General features: G+C 38.4%; 1 protein-coding gene across 4 annotated transcripts in view; it reads left to right on the top strand.

Annotated features, from left to right (window-relative positions):
* The window catches only part of LOC139944038 (small G protein signaling modulator 3 homolog), a 45,514-nt gene that overhangs the window by 4,454 nt on the left and 23,298 nt on the right, over positions 1 to 17,762 (top strand). For all 4 annotated transcript variants that reach the window (XM_071940984.1, XM_071940985.1, XM_071940986.1 and 1 more), the window contains exons 2-11: positions 3,117 to 3,271; positions 4,371 to 4,437; positions 4,631 to 4,761; positions 11,280 to 11,417; positions 11,997 to 12,053; positions 12,480 to 12,614; positions 13,172 to 13,288; positions 14,978 to 15,056; positions 15,632 to 15,777; positions 17,124 to 17,219. In XM_071940984.1, the coding sequence (XP_071797085.1) occupies positions 3,117 to 3,271; positions 4,371 to 4,437; positions 4,631 to 4,761; positions 11,280 to 11,417; positions 11,997 to 12,053; positions 12,480 to 12,614; positions 13,172 to 13,288; positions 14,978 to 15,056; positions 15,632 to 15,777; positions 17,124 to 17,219 (1,121 nt within the window). The remainder of the gene's footprint in view (positions 1 to 3,116; positions 3,272 to 4,370; positions 4,438 to 4,630; positions 4,762 to 11,279; positions 11,418 to 11,996; positions 12,054 to 12,479; positions 12,615 to 13,171; positions 13,289 to 14,977; positions 15,057 to 15,631; positions 15,778 to 17,123; positions 17,220 to 17,762) is intronic.

Raw genomic sequence — 17,762 nt, forward strand, 5'->3', positions numbered from 1 at the left:
GCTCTGACGTCAAGGCTGCTAGACTTGTGTGTTTTCATATTACAGAGGAAAATCCTTGTGTGTTGTTGTTGGAGAGGAGAGCTGATGTGACTCTAAATTACAAAGCAATGGATTTGTACTGCATTCTCGTGCACGGTGTATGGCGTCGATTGTACCTGCGTGTCGTATCACTATCAAGCATGATGTAGTACTGGATTGACACCAGGCCTGTTGTTCAGTAACGCTGTACCAGCATTATTATGAGAGTTTGATCAGTATTGGAGTAAAAGGCTTTTTTAATGAGGTCAGATTTCACCCTTATTCGTTGTAGTGCGTTGAGGCTGATCATTGAGATCATAGGATTTTCAATGCATTTCTTAAGACAGTTTATGACATCACTATTCCACTTTTGTTTTTTCACTAATTTGCACAGGAAAGGTTTTTTATACAAGAAAAAACTATGCTTATTTATTTCTAAAGTATGTTAATTTTTGAAACAAAACCAAACAACTAAGATAAGCCTTCAAAACATGAGCTCTCATACATGTATGGGAAGGGGGACATTTCCCTGAAACCTCCTCATAATAGTCATGACAGTCAACGTTCGGACTACAAAGTTCACCGTCAAATGACGTCATAACGATGGGTGCCCATCCAATGTCGTCATATTGCCATCCCCCCAAAAAATCTGCGGTGAACAGTGCAGCTGCCATTGTACACACATTCTATCAGTCTGCATTTTATGTATAACTTGCTGCATGTTAAAATTATAATAACCATAACCAGCAAGGCATACCCAGTACTCCTTACGACATGTGCAAAAAAACAACATAAGTGACCCGCTCATTTGAAATGAGGAATATTAAGTAAATTTAATTTTTTAGTTTATCATATAATTCCTACAAGCAAATCTCAACATTTTAAATGAAATAAAAAATCATGATCATACGACCTTCCTGTCTAAAATATTCTGGAATTTTCGATGTCAGACCTGAATTTTTATTTTTTATTTTGAATCGCTACGTCTCAACACTCATTAAAATAATATTTTTTACAAAATGAAAATCGGTTTTTAATCGATGCCATTTTTCATCCTTTTGTTGATTGAAAATTCACATGTCATCTTGAGAATTTCAATTATGGTCTTGTACAAAATGATCTACTCCGGTAAACATTTTGAGCTATGGGTCATTGTTAATTTTTTTTCCGCCCCCAAATTGGAGCCCTGACATAAAAGAGGACTGAAATTAGAGGTAACTAAATACTATACTGTACATATATAGTAAATTTGCAGGCACAACCATACTGTATGTAAATCTCTTTGGGGAGAGGAATGTAATGTAAGCTCTGGAAAGAGGATAGTACAATCATTGCTGGATTGTACAATCATTGCTGGATTGTACAGTAACGAGTATTATGGTGTTTCTGACATGTCTGAGGTGGTACAGTGCATGTATACAGACGGTAGCCTACACCAGAGATTTTGTGCTGTACTTTTGTGTGTTTTTATGCAAGAGTGCCCCTGCCCTTTTACATGTTAAAAACTCCAAAACTTTTTCTCCAAGCAAAAGTTTTTTTTATCAAACTGAGCTGTGTACAAACTCAAACTCACCTGAATAAAGTGACCCATTTTCAACTTCTGTTTTGAATCAGTGATTTTGAAAACTTCTTTTGAAAGGTCCCTGGTATTTGGAACTATTCCAGCTCTTTTCAAGTTACATTCTATGGTGCTTTCTTTTCAAAGTGGAAATAATTTTTAATATGGCTTCAATTTGTATGCATATTGAGCAGTAGCCATATGTGGCATTTGTTGGAAATCTTTGAAATGGTTGCGTGCCATTTTTTTCGTTGAGAAGAATGGATTTGCTCGTGAGAAGCTTAAATCATTCCTTTGAATTTTAATCTGAATGTTCTGGGAAATAAACACCGACTGCTGAATACATTGAAACTTACACTTGCCATGTTTAGCTACATACTCCACCAGTCAGTACTAGAAGTACCTTGACTTAAGTTTAAAAGATGCTGCATATCTCTGTGGAATGTCAAAGACAAGTCATACATCAAAGTTGCCTATGGTGATGTAGAAGATGCATGTAAATGTCCATTTATGCTTTAATATTATGCACTCACATATGATTAGCAACAAAGATAAGATAAAACATTTGAACCGGTTTGAATTAAGGTAAAATTTTGTTTGTTAATTTGTTACTATTTCTCAAAAAAGAAATAGTGAAGGTGCTGGTCTTGCCAACATTTGATGTAGAGTAGGGTTTGTTTGTTTGATTGAGTGTTTGTTTGCTTGTTGGGATGTTTGTTTGTTTGTTTGTGTGGATCATAATCTACCTGTCAATGTCAAGGGAATTCAGCAAACTCCCACAAGGGGATATACATAACATGTAAACACCAAGATGGCAACAGCCAAGCTGTCTCATACATGCACCATTAGGGGAATAAAAGGGTAGCGACGAGGTCTTAAACGGCCATTTAAAACCGGCAGGTTTGTGGTTGTGTGACTTTCAGCGAGGGCGTTTATCGCACGGTAACGATCCTGCAAGGTTTTTAACTGCCGTTTAAGCACGAGTCACTACTCTTTTTATTCCCATTCATAAATGCCCTTTTGTTAAAAGGCGAAACAGTTACACATTTTTAGACAATCTGCCACTTGTTTCCTTTGCGATTTGGCGAAGTTTGCAAATTTTCAAAACATTTTGTGAAAATGTTTTGTGTGCGTCGGGTGGTGTGCAAAGTCGCTTGTGCATTGCGTTCCGCGTAAGTTAAGTGTGCGTACATAAGCTTGCACGCCCAACATGCGATGCCAGCAGGATATAAACAGCTCCAGCCGGTCACTATCAACCGTTTAAACACCCCCCACGTGACGCACTCTCCACCAATAGAAATAGCGAACTGTATGGGGTACTTATGAATATTGGTTTAAAGTGTATGATTATGAACTGCACAAATCATGAAATTGTGATTCAGCGGTTACCTGATCATTGCTTTGTTTTTGTTTGCAGCAGGAGTTGAAACGTGAATCTCAATTTCTAAAGCTTGGACTTCACCCTCTCCCTCACCCCTCGAAGAAAAAAAAACACCCAAATCTGATGATGGTTTAATTGATTTCTCTTTCTGATTTTCAGCTGAAACTTTGTCTGAAGACGATGATGATGAGATGTGTTCTCGCCTGATTCGACAGAGGAGGGGCTCTGGGGGTTTCACACCGTCCCCTGGGGGCCCGTTCTCTGCTCTCTGCCCCTCTATGTGGCCCCAAGACATTCTGGCTAATCTTGCGCAGGTATGCAAGAGGGCGCTGTTCAGATTGGAACTGCGTCCACTATTATCTAATTTGTATGAACCTAAACTTGTAAATTATTGTAATTTCAGTGGGAATAGACTGTGCAAGTCTCGCGCAGATTTGAACTTCCGGGACCACTGTGGTCCCAACCTTATGGAGTTTTACGTTGGGGAGATTTTGTTTCGTCCATTACTTTAGTTCAATATAGTTTATGACCATAAAAATGACATATGTTGTTAAAAATGTAATACTAATTAACAACATATATAAAAGTAAAAATAAAGTCAACATAATAACGAAGAAAAACCGATATTTAAACTTGACCTCAGGTCAGGTTACTTGTACAAAATTAAGAATTTGTGCCCATCTCCGATCACGAAACTTACGCAGACGCTTGTTTTGGCCGCGCCAGGTGGAAAGCCTTTTCATTGGTCGCTGAGGCGTCGGCTTCCTCTTTAAAATGCGTCACGCGTTTATCTAACGCCATTGCGACCATCGTGCGTCCGCTTATAAACCAGCTTTCAGTAGTTTCACATTCGGGCGTAGATTTACAAAAGGGGTTTCAAAACATTTAAGATCAAACAAACATCCTTGTCCCAGAGTTTTACTTTTGTCTATACATAGACTTTAACCGATAATTGTGTATTTGTTTAAAAAGCTAAAACTAATTTAAACAAGCTCTTATGGGTATTTTTGTTGTTCAGATTCGGCATTAAGAACAAATTAAAGCAAAGATTTGATTCATAAAAAAATTAAGTTCTTCAGTTGTCGTGTTTTTTCGCTCCGGTGTGCGCAAGACTTGCACAGTCTATACCAAATTAATACAGATTTTGATGCACGTAAAATAATCCATGGCACTTATTGTAAAGGGAACGGTTTACCCCGGTGTTCCTGGCCATGCTTTAATTCTTGCTTTGTAGACAGACAACAAGTGTTTGTAAATTGAATGTACTGTCCTAAAAGTCGGGAATTAATTGCCCCATAGAGACAACAATAATGTGGTAATTGATTTCCCCTGTGGCATTTTTAAAGAACGACATTGCTCGACCATTTTGCCATTTAAGAGAAAGTAAACACTTTATTTGATTTATTTCCACAGACTGAGGACTCTGGAGCTCAGATGGACTACAGATATGACGAGTTTGGTTTCAGGATCGATGAAGAAGGTGTGTTTTAGCAAAAGAAAAATTGGTGTAAAGGGTTTGGGTACTTTCTGTACGACAAAAACACAATGTCCCCCGATTTACATTACACTGACTCAGTTCCAGATAATGAAGGTGGAAAGTTTCCTTTGTAATATTACTTGCTGAGGTGCTGTAGTTAAATCTGTGTTTGGACCAAACTGATTTCTTTTCTCAGATGGTGCAGAGGCAGACTCCAGCAAGCTTCTTAGTCAGCCGTTTCTTGAAGACACCCAGCATCGCCTGAAATGGACCGCCTACTTTGAGTTTGCTCACAACCAAGATGTTGGCAATCTAACCTGGGATAAGGTAGGGTCAGAAAACTAAGTGTATTGGATTCATCTGAAACGTTATACTTGGCCAACAAAGGCTAGAGCTTTTAACCAGGGCGCAATTTCATGGCTCTTCGTACCATAAACAAAAAATCAGCACTTGTGGAAGTACACGAAGTGAACTCCACGCTTACGTCAGCAGGGAACTAGCAGGGAGTTGTTTTCTTATGCACATGTGTACTCTACATTACTTGGCATTTTTTTCGCTTACACTGCACAGTAAGTGGAGCATTGTGGTAAAAAGCACAGAATATGGCAGGGGAACAGAACCATGAAATTGGTTACTGTGTGCTTCAGGATCAGAAATTCTTTTCCTGGTACCCGTGTGGGATTAACTTCAGCTATTAATAAAAATCTGTCAAAATGTTTTCAGAAAAATAAATCCTTTCAAAAAAATAACAACTTTTAGTAAAAGTCAGAACATGCAACTTTGAAACTACGTTACGCTTGGGCCAGGCATATATAACTCCATATTAATTAAATGTTTACTGCAGACAAACATTGTTTGCCTAATTTTCTTACACTTGATAAGTTCACTTCAAACATTAACGACCTAACACCATGATACTTAGGAGTGCACTGCCCAGCAACAAAGATGTGCATCCACCCTACCCCTAAGGGGGCACTGCCACAAGTTGGCACACCTCAACAAACATTGACTAACCCACAAAAACAAATATATAGCAGATATTATATCATATGATAAAGCAAGGACAATATTTACCTTTTGTAAAGTGAATCCAGTGATGACATCTTCCCTTAAAGAGAAGCTTTTTTTGCTAGGTAATCACTCCTAAAATTAATGATGAAAAAAACTTTCTTGGTTAAAAGTATAGCAGCTTACGGTAATAGTATTAAGCATTTTGAGAATCATTTCACTTCTAAGTAATGAGGTTATGGGAAATCTGAAATCAGTTTTTATCCCTCAAAAACCAAAATGTGTCCCCTTTCAGCTACTTAGGTATTTAAAGCCATTGGACCCTTTCGGTACAGAAACAACCCAAAAAGTTCACAGATTTACAAATAACTTACAGGGTTTACAGAAGGTAGTGGTGAAAGACTTCCCTTGAAATATTATTCCATGAAATGCTTTACTTTTTGAGAAAACAGTAAAACAATATCAATTCTCGTTAGCGATAATTACGGATTTATTTTAAACACGTCATGACAGGGCGAAACGCGCGGATACACGGGTGGGTTTTTCCGTTTTTTCTCCAGACTCCGATGACCGATTGAACCTAAATTTTCACAGGTTTGTTATTTGATATAGAAGCTGTGATGCACAAAGTGTAGGCCTTGGACAATACTGTTTACCGAAAGGGTCCAATGGCTTTAAAGACACTGGACACTATTGGTAATAGTCAAAGACTAGTCTTCACAGTTGGTGTATCTCAACATACATAAAATAACAAACCTGTGAAAGTTTGAGCTTAATCGGTCATCGAAGTTGCGAGATAATGAAGAAAGAAAAAAACACCCTTGTCACCCAGAGTATTAAGCATTTTGAGAATCATTTCACTTCAAAGTAATGAGGTTATGGGAAATATAATATCAGTTTTTATCCCCCAAAAACCAAAATACATTCCCTTTCAACTTCTTAGGTATTTATTATAAATTCATTCATGGTTTTTCTTTCACATACATAAAAACATCTTAAAATCTCAGCATTTCCCCTTTGATTTTCCCTCCAAATAATTAGACAAAAAAAGTCAACAATTTCCAACTATTTTTGGGGATCTTCTTCTTTTGTAATGACTTCAATTCTTTACGTGCCAGCTACTTAATCAATTTTTTTTTATTGATTTAATCCATAAAGATAAACAAAAGATAAATCCTATAATCATGTTTGGAGTTGGATAAGATCAACTTGTAGACATGTAATCAGTGGGTGCCCTAAAAATACATGTAGACCAATGATTGACGTCACAACATCCTGATAGCATTATGTTTTAACTTTAAGGCAGGGTATACTTTTGGTAAATGTCAAAGACCTATATCCTCACTTGATGTATCACAACATATGCATAAAATAACATCTCGTAAAAATGTTGGCTGTATTGGTCATCGAAGTTGCAAGGTGCCAGCTTGGGCAAATTTCTTCTTCTTCAGTATTCTTAAAACCTGGGAAAGGTTAGAGGGGTTGCAATGCTGCTGATCAAACAAATCTTTCCAGCAGAGGCTTCGAGTTATGTTGATGAGGTTGTCATTGGCAATCCCATGTGGTGAACATTGGGACTGGCTTCTTGCACTTTTTTAATTGCATCAGGGCTACAGTGTCTAGTAAAAACTGCTACAGGCTAGTACATGTACATGTAAGCACCACCTCTCAACTTGCCCCGTGGGCTACTAAAAGCTGTGCAACCTAAGTGTTGAAAATGCTTGTTAAATATTTATTACATTCAGATGTGAATAATATATGGTGGCCCTGACGGGACACAGCCAGTCGTGAATATTTTTGCGACGTCGTGAACTTATTCACGACAAGTCGCGAATATTTTTGCAACGTCGTGAATATTTTTGCGACGTCGTGAATTTATTCACGACAAGTCGCGAATTTTTTTACGACTAGTCGCGAATTTTTTCACGACAAGTCGCGAATTTTTTTACGACTAGTCGCGAATTTTTTCACGACTAGTCGCGAACATTTTCATGACGTCGTGAATATTTCTGCGACTAGTCGCGAATATTTTTTCAGTAGCTTGAGTGTGTAATTACTGCATTCACGTTGACGGCTTAGAAAGACTAAGCTGAAAGCTGTCCCGTACGATGATGGATCCGGAGGAGAATTCCGACTCTTGCAAATCGATGGTGGGTTATTTAAACAAAACTAACGTTGACGTATGGCCCTTACGGTAGGCCTACGAGGCCTGACGTTATAGTTTTACTAGTACTTTAGTAGGAGTAGGCTATCCTATGCTAGGCAATAAACGTTGGCACTTTCACTCTTCAGATAAACGTTATATGTCACCCGAGGTAAATTTTACAAACAACCCAATGATAAGTTTAATTATAATGTGTTGACAATTTCAGCAAATAAATTTGACAATTTTTACCTGAAATGTTAGAGCAATTTGCGTTGTTATTTCCAACTTTGAAACGCGAGTTCGTTCCGTCACGGCAGGGTGCAACGCATCACGTAATCCCCCACCAAGTTTAACTGAAAGATTAATCCTTTGGCATTCAGAATTATTTGGGTTTGGAGTAATTCAACCTTGAAAAACCCCGAAATATTGATGAAAGTCAGACACTGTTTTTTCGAACTTCGATAACAATTCTACTGGATAAAACATGGGCCCCATACACATGGCTGAGTGGCTACAATCTTCATAGCTTGGCTCTCTACGCGTGCCGTGTAAGAATTACACACTCAAGCTACTGAACAAATATTTACGACTAGTCGCGAATTTATTCACGACTAGTCGCAGAATTATTCACGACGTCGTAAAAACTATTTGCAACTAGTCGTGAAAATATTCGCGACTAGTCGTGAAAATATTCGCGACGTCGCGAAAATATTTGCGACTAGTCGTGAAAATATTCGCGACGTCGCGAAAATATTCGCGACTTGTCGTGAATAAATATACGACGTCGCGAAAATATTCGCGACTTGTCGTGAATAAATATACGACGTCGCGAAAATATTCACGACTGGCTGTGTCCCTTCAGGGCCACCATAATAATATGTTTTTAAATGTGTTAATTTATTTTTGAGTGTTGAGTGTAAAAATATGTTTGCTTTTTATACTGGTTGTGATTTCTACCATTCATGCATCAGAAAAATACGTTTATGACATGTTAAAAACCAGGACTTCTAAAACGTCCCGGGGGGGGGGGGGGGGGGGGCAATTTATTCGTTTATTAGCCTGCTTGGCTACAACATGTTCTTAACAAAAATCTTAAGAGCAAGGCCTGTTTATGCTGGTCTCAATGAGCAACATTTTTTACCATATTAATTTTTGGTTTTTACCCATATACACCGATGAGTGTAGCACTGTATACTCAGTACTTTCCCGAGTCCTGTGAAACAAAATCACAGGCATTTTACTCGGGTGGGATTCGAACCCACGACCTTTGCAATTCTAGAGCAGTGTCATACCAACTAAATACCATGTCGTATTTCTCTCATATGTTTGGGGCCATTGCATAGCCAATGGAGGGAGGTAACCTGTTTACTAAAGAACCAAAGAGCCTGGACTTCCTCCAGGCATGATTTCTACACAGCTCAAGGGAAGAGAACATGAAGTTTAAAATGTTATTGAGATTGAAATTCTTTTTCTTTTTCTTTTTTTTCTTATGATATGAAGGAAGGGACAGATCTTAAAAAGCTTTCTTAGCTGTTTTTATAACCCTTGAATTAATGTGGAAATTATGACATAGACTTTTAAAATGCCTAAATGTACAGTGCGGTATCTCCCCTGCCAGGAAATGCCATGGAATGTACACATTAACTCTTTTTGTGTAATCAGTCTGTAGAAGGTTCATAAAGTGTTTTCCTGCACGCAAGGTTTAGAAATTGCAACCTGATGTCTAAGCTTATCAAATAATGTCCTTCATGAATCTATCATTTAATAAAACCTCAACTGAAGCGTTCATATTGGATGTCATTACAACTCTTATAGGCAAAGTATGCTTTTGGTTTTGGAATTGTTTAACCGTTTTAGTCATAACAATAAAACATACAACAAAACTAACCTGTGAAAATGTCATTTTTGTGAGGTGGTAGCATTTTCGAGATATTGTCAAAAATCTGAAGAGGTAACGTCTACGCGCGAAGAATAGTCCATGATTGGAATACACAATGGGAGCAATGTGACTGACAGTAACACTTCTCAGATTCAAATTTTGGGGGATAAAACTGATATCTTTTCACATAACCACGTTACTTTGAAGTGAAATGCTGTACTATCAAAAGCTTCTGAAGGCTTCTAAATAAAAGTGTGTGTTGACCCCTTGCACGCGCGTCACACGCGGCGGCTGATGCCACGCTCACCATGTTGGTGGTCAATAGGCTTACGTGTAAACGCCGCGTCACCTAAAAATGCGCACTTCACTGAATAACACACGTTGGCATTGACCGCCAAAATGGCGCATCCAAGATTATTCTGATGATGACGTCAGGTGAAATGGGTCAATTGCCATTAATTGTAAGAGAGATCACCATGCAGGGGTCGAAATTGCCACTAGCCCGCTAGCCCGGGACTACCAGATTTACAGCCGGGCTACTCATTTTTCCAGCTTGATAGCCCGACGGGCTAGTGGAAAAAATAATGCAAAAATCATCATCACAAACAATAAAGAACTATGTTATTGGTGTATTGTAAAGTTTGAGCCGTGACGCGGGACATAATGTGTCTTTCGGGCTACCAAAATCTAATCAGGGCTACTAAAAATTATTGGTCACTAGCCCTGCTGACTACCATGGAAATACACTTAATTTCGACCCCTGCCATGTATATCTTCCCTTTAAGTACTGGGTTAGTTACAATGTTCTGCGTATGTTTGATGTTCGTTATCTGAGGCAAAGGAGAGGGATTGTAATCATTGGTTGGCATTTGGAAAGAGTCTGTGTTTTGTACATACATGGTGTGTTCATTGTATGTCAAGGAGAAAGCAGACAGTTGAAGACAACAGCTGTCTGAAGAAATTGTAATCTTGGGGTAGACATAAGGCGGGGTGGGAGGGGGGGGGCACGTTGTAATATACAGCATTGTGATGGATTAAAGGATGGTTGTAGAAATCTCCACCTTTGATGTTGTGGCTTGGCGTTGTGTTGAGTGTTTGTCAAGTAATAATAAGTATAGAAATTGATCCATTTATACAATGTAGTGCACACTGCATATAACCTTAATTACAAAAACATCCATCTATAAATTGTGTTACCCAGTTTTTTAATATCCAGGAAATTTGGACACCCTTATGTACCTAATCTTGAGCAAAACCTTGCATCTATAACATGGTTTGGAATTGTTTTTGTTAATATCACATTTTATGTAATGTTTAAAATTGTACACTCAAAATTAAACCTTCATGATTGTATTTTAATGTTAACCCGCCCTAATTATCTTAAATCATGGATGTAGAAATCATGGATGTAAAAATCAATGCTTGTTTGTAGAGACAACAGTCCTATACTTCACTACGACACAAAAGTGGCATTTTGAGGCACACTTGTTGGGTCGAAAGAGAAGACCCTGTTTCAGCCCTAGGAATTAGGCCCCGCTGTCCCCCTGGTGGCAGTTGATTAGAATCGATAGCACAAATCAGTTGAGTGTAGCCCTTACCTTGAAGTGGCTGTCTGGCCTTGTGGTTTAAGACGATTTCTCATAAAAATTGAAGGAGAATGTCAATGTTATAGAGGAATTTTTTTCGTATAAAAGTCAATCAATTAAAAGTAGACCATAAGGCAATCAAAATTGTGTACAAGATTTAGGCGGAAAGTTAAAAAAAATTTGTTCATTCTTAAATTTCTACTACTCTCTCATCTACTCAATGCAGCTTGAAAGCCGACTTCCCCACACAGAGAAACTACGCCACCTTGTTCGGGAAGGAATTCCCCACAGTCTACGCCCAAACATTTGGATGAGACTATCTGGGGCTCAACAGAAAAAAGAAAACAGCGAGACCACGTACAAGGTACAGTTGTTGCATTTTTCATATCTGTTTTATATTTGTTGCTTAGTACCTGTTGTAAAGTTGCATGCCTGCTTTAGAGCAACAGAATACATTTCTAATCTTCTAGTGGTCCTTCATTATTCACATTGATGTTAAAATTCAGTTCAGTTGATGCATAATGTTAAAGCACTGTATGCTTATAGTGTTATAGTGTACAAATTGTTTAGTATACTCCCAGACAAAATGGCTTTCAGATTTTTCCTGAAACACTGGAATCTGTATGCCTGGAATTTCTTTGAAAGGGCAAGGCCAATATCATTTTGCAAAAGCACTTCCAATGGAAAGTCGTAAAGTGTATTAGAACTAACTACCTGGGACCAACTTCAAAAAGCTGTTTCAGAAAATACTGCGTGACAAATTTCATTGCTAAGCAAATTTTGAGTAGGGCACCAGTCACTCCATGCACACTTTTATGTGCTCAGCAAGTTTTTGTGCTTAAAAGCTTTATGAAATTGTGCCCAGGAGAGTTGGGGTGGTTCCATGTGTAGCTGTGTAGAAGCAATTATTTGATTTGTTAAAATTAATGATTTCTCATTGCAGGAGATTATTAAAACCAGTGCCAATGATCACTCTCTGACTGCCAAACAGATTGAAAAGGTAACTATGTCATATTTGTTTCTGAACCTTTCAATAATCAAAAAGGGTATTTAGTTTTACGATTAATTTAATGAAGATTTGAAACAGGAAAGCCTGTTTAAAAAAGGGTTAGTTTTACTGGTACCAGTTAGAAATACATGTGTGTCCTCCGGATAACAATGACATTTGAAAGGGAATAAGCCGTTTTTAAAGTCACTGCGGTGAAAAAACTTAGTTGTTATTTTTTCCTTGTATAAAGAAATTTCAGCTATTTTGTCTAACTCTCTAGGGCTGTGGACACTGTTCCCACATGTAAGTCTAAATCCCAGGAGTTACTCAAAGAGTTGAAACACCAACATTTGAGCATACCTTTCTAAAATGTTGATCAGTAGTTTCAGACCTCCTCACCCCTGAACTTGGTACATGTATTTCTCTTAATATTTTCAGGATCTTCTGAGGACGATGCCCAGCAATGCTTGTTTCTCAACGAGTAAAAGCACAGGTGTGTCTCGTTTGAGGCGTGTTCTGAGAGGGATTGCCTGGCTGTATCCTGACATCGGTTACTGCCAAGGAACAGGAATGGTAAGTCCTGCTGTCTATCCTTGTCCCATTCCCATAGGCTGGTTCATAGACCCTACCATTTGCCTATCACAAATCCCAGGATCTATGCCCAATTTCATAAAGCTATTAAAGGTTCTGGTAAAAGTTTCTGGAGGTTCACAATGTCCACAGATTTACATAAAACATCCACAATTTTAAGATGATGATGGTAGAAAGCTTAGAAATTAGTAAAACAATGTCATAGAATAATTTTTGTCTCATGAAACGAAAAATTATTTTAGCATAACGTATTTACCAGTACAGGTATTTAAATAAAAGCAGTATTTTCAATTTTCTTTGCGAAGAAAAAATTTAGTGGGGCACCAGACATAACTTTGTAAACTTAATGTAATTTTGGCTGGTAACCTGTTTCTGCTAAGCAATACTTTTCCATGCTTTGCAAATTTTGTTAAGCCTACAGGCTTTATGAAAGCAGGAACAAAAATAATTAAAGTTCACTGAAACCATGGCATGATTTGTATTAAAACTAAACCTGCTTGGCTCTTTTCTCATGGTCGTCAATTTTTATCAATGTGCAGATTGCATCGTCTCTGATGTTGTTCATGGAGGAGGAAGATGCCTTCTGGATGATGTGTACCATCATAGAGGAGCTGGTACCAGCCTCCTACTACTCCAGTACCCTCTTAGGAGTGCAGGTAAGCACTTGGATTAATAGAAATAGCAAAGTTTTTATCTAGCACCAAAGAAATATCTCAAACGGGGCACTGCCAGCAGCCAAACGAAGGCAATGAGTATATATACCTTATGTTAGATCCAGCCACCATCTTAGAGGTAAAACAATGATGAAACAATACAAACGCACTGATTTGTACGCGCAGCGCACAAGATTGGCCAATGAACAAACGCTTTTCTTTTTTTCACCTCTAGGTGAGGGCGCCCTACTGATATGACATCATGTGCATAATGTCTACTACGGCCATAAATTATATAAAGTAACAAGTTTTGTTGGTTGCCGACCTTGCTTGGTATAATATATACATATAAATGTTTCAAATTATCAAAACAACTTGCAATCATTTGAAATTCATGATTTCCCCCCCCCCCCACCTACTTCAAAAGTTCTTGTCTTGAGCAGATAGTCAGTCACCTAGGTATTCAAAACAAAAAACTGTGACTCGTCTGCCGAGGGAAAGCTCTTGAAGTTTCACCTCCCAAGGCCGATGTGCTGGCATTATGCAGTGTGTGTTTTGTTTGCATATTATCAGAACAATTAAAGGCACTGGACACTATTGGTAATTGTCAACGACCAGTCTTCTCACTTGGTGTTTCTCAAAATAAAAAAACAAACGTTTGAAAATTTGAACTCAATTGGTCATCGAAGTTGCTAGAGAATAATGAAAGAAAAAACACCCTTGTCGCACAAGTTGTGTGCTTTCAGATGCTTGAATTGAGGTTTTGAATTCAATTCAAATATTTGAGTGAGAAATTACATCTGTCTCAAAAATTACGCTACCTAAGAGGAAGCCGTTTCTCACAATGTTTTATACCACCTTTCCATTGCTCGTTACCAAGTAATTTTTTATGCTAACAATTGTTTTGAGTAATTACCAATAGTCTACAGTGCCTTTAAACTCTGAGATTCAATCGACCTTTTACAACCTACTCCAGCGACACCACTCACTCACCCCACAAGGCTATTCTCCCTGAATTAATCAGAATGTTTACGAGTCGACGATGAAGTCAAGCAAGTATTTTAATATACATATTTGGTTTGCGGTATCACCATGTGTGTGTCTACTTGCAAGGTAGAGTTTGTTCTTTAGAGAACTGTCTGGCTTTATATTTTGCTACCACTGAGTAGATTTTTAGAATCCGGGAGACTTCTTCTGAAAAGAACTGTCCTGTCTTTTTACTTTTTACCTGGGTGGAAGGAATATGCGAAAGACAGTTCTCTAAAGGAAAAGATTTACCTGGCAAGTACACACACACACACACACAAGGTGTTACCGCAAAGTGTTGCATTGCCTCAAATCCCAAAAAGTATTTTAATGCTTACATTGATCAATAAAGGTGGTGCAGGCACTAATGCATGTGTGGACAAATATTCCCACTTGAAAAAAAGGTGCAGAAAACATCCAGGCAATCTCCCTCTGTTAATAAAGGAGGTCTCACACTTTAAACAAAGCAACATATAACTTGCAGGAAAATACTGAATAATAAAGCGCCTGAGTGACGGATAAAGCAAGCCATTATTATTACGGGGTTCTTTTACATAAATTACAGAATACACAAGACCTAGGGCTTTACCTCAACTCGGCCAGGAAACGCCATGTATGATCCTACATGTACCTTTAATTTGTTTGTATGTTTATTTGTATGTCCAGGCTGACCAGCGGGTCCTTCGTCAGCTGATGGTCAGCTTCCTACCAGAATTGGATCAACAGCTGAAAAGCCATGACATAGGTTAGTCATTGGGTAGTCTTAATTCAAGTCCAATCCGTTTAAGCCATGACATAGGTCAGTCTGTCAGTAGTCTTGATTCAGCTCTCCTTGATTTCACAGAAAGTTCTGTGAAAATAAACCAATCTTTCATTGTTTTGATGACAAAATTTGATAAGCTTCCTGGTTATGAAAACCTTTTCCTACAAGAAATCCCCGAATACAAGATGCAAATGTTGTTGTCTCTGCATCCTTGAAAGGAAGTTATTCCTTTGTAATCACTCTTGGTTAGAAGCCTACTGTAGGGTTTGATAGTATGAAGCATTTTAAGAAACATTTCACTTTTGAGTAACGTGGTTATGTAAACAGATTGAGTATTTCTATTAGGGAGGGATTACTCTTCCTGCATTGACATATTTGCTCTGAATTTTTCGGCAATATCTTAAACACGCAACCACCCTTTAAAATGAAATTTTTCAGATGTTACTTTTATTGTGTTCATCTACATCTTATAGGATAAAAACATTCAAACGCCGGTTTAAAAACCAAAGGTATACTTTCCCTTTAAATGACCATCTATATATATTTTGTATTTCTAGAGCTGTCCTTGATCACCCTTCACTGGTTCCTGACAGTCTTCTCAAGTGTAGTCCACGTCAGAGTCTTACTAAGAATCTGGGATCTGTTTTTCTATGAGGGCTCTGTCGTTCTCTTCCAGGTCACCCTTGCCATGTTCAAACTCAAAGTGAGTCAGATGCTAAACCCACTTTTTTCAAAAACCTGTGAGCCAGGTTCATACTTCCTGCGAATATGAAGCGAACTTCATGTGAATTGACGTCACAGCCCTGCCCTCGCACCGAATGTTTTCCAAAAGATGCACCGAATGTTTCCTCAACTGCTGAGGATTTGAACCTTTGCATGGTGGATATACAATATGGAAAGGTTTGCGGTAACACCATGTAATGACTAGAACCGTTGGTTTCAACTAGACGTTTCGATCAGTATGCTCTGATTATCTCCTGGAGAATTAGTTGTTACGTCAACATTCGTATCGCATTCGCAGGAAGTATGAACGGGGCTTTACTCCTTAGGAAGCTCGCTTGCCCACAAGTGACCTCAATCCCCCACTTTCTGTCACTACACAACCAACATGGACTTGGATAAGATTGATGTCCCTCAAATGAAGAGGCCCAGCTTATTTATTCAGTTTCTCTGATGGCCACACGATGGTATCAGCAGTTTACAGATTGGCGTGTCGAACACCGGTCCTGAGCTCTGGTGCTTCTGTTCAGCAGAGAGTGGGTTCGAGTCCTGGTTGTGACACTTGTGTCCTTAAGCAAGACACTTAACCATGATGCTTCATCCTTGGTCCGGTGTGTTGTGTAATGCATGTATATGAACCCAGTGCACTTATCGTAAAGAAAAAGGGGTATCCCCTGTGTTCCTGGTTTGATTGGCAGCATATTGCGTCACAGCACCTTGTAAACCATTACATGATGCTATGTAAATCTAAAGGAACTGGTCTCATACTTCAAAAACATAGATCTGCAATACCTTGCAGTAAATATGTTGTAGTGCCCTGAGCATCACCGAATGAGGGATATGACCGCTATACATGTATAATAAGCCACTATTTTTATTATTGATTTTTGAGGTTGAACAAAGAATTGACTAGAGTGGGATTCGAACCAACGACCTCCAGATTAACGTGCCGGCGCTCTACCAACTGAGCTATCTAGCCCTATATTGGCGGTGTCCCTGTTTTGTCAATATCTTTGTTCGGGGGTGCCAGTCAGAAGCCATTAAACCGTTAACTGCCGTGTAGCCAGGGATCACACCCAAATTACGATACAACCTGGGAAGCGGCAAGGAGGGGATCACCTTAAGGGGATGCGACTTTTTGTTTCAAAAATTTACCCAGTCAGTTTCCCTTATTGATATTATTATTATTATGACACAATCGGACCCAGACCTTAAATCCTACCAGCATATGCTAACTCCATAAATGAACAGTCAGCATTTATTATACATCTAAATACAGAATGTCTTTAAAAAAAAAATGTTTTTAATACTACATGTATTTGTTTATAGGAGGAAGAATTGTTGAAGCTGGAGAATTCTGCTCAGATCTTCAACGCCCTGTCTGATCTTCCTGGTGGAATAGATGAAGTGGACAAGCTTATTGAGGTCAGTCTAATTTATGTTCTTTGTTATTTGATTTTAATGTTTTGGATTTCATTGTCCGAACTAAGAAATAAGAAACACCTTACCTTGTCCTCAACCATGGTAAACTTTTGTTGTTTATTTTTTAATCGACTTCTGGAGGTCGTTTTGGTTGCTATTATTGTTGTATTGTTGTGGGGGGTTCCTAGGCTATTTATTTAAACTGTTACTCTTAACGGTAGGGTCATCAGTTGGTTTTTATCAATGTTATGCTGATCTTTGGGCCAAATTGTGAAGAAAGATACAATACAGAAAACTACCTTAAATGCAGAGTCTACTTGTTGAGAAATCAGCAAAAAAACTGCCACTGTTTTTCCACATGAAATCTGAGAAACAATTCATGCAGATGAAAATGTTTTGGGTGTTAAACATTACCCATTCCATGTTACTCTATAAGGGACTCCTTTCTCAAAAAAAGTTTATACTATCAACAGCTGCAGTGCTTCTCACCTAGTAAGTTTCCATGATAATTTTTTTAGGGAGGGAGAGTAATTACTAATCTGTTAT

Source organism: Asterias amurensis, chromosome 11, assembly GCF_032118995.1.
Source record: "Asterias amurensis chromosome 11, ASM3211899v1".
In the NCBI taxonomy this organism is placed as follows: domain Eukaryota; kingdom Metazoa; phylum Echinodermata; class Asteroidea; order Forcipulatida; family Asteriidae; genus Asterias; species Asterias amurensis.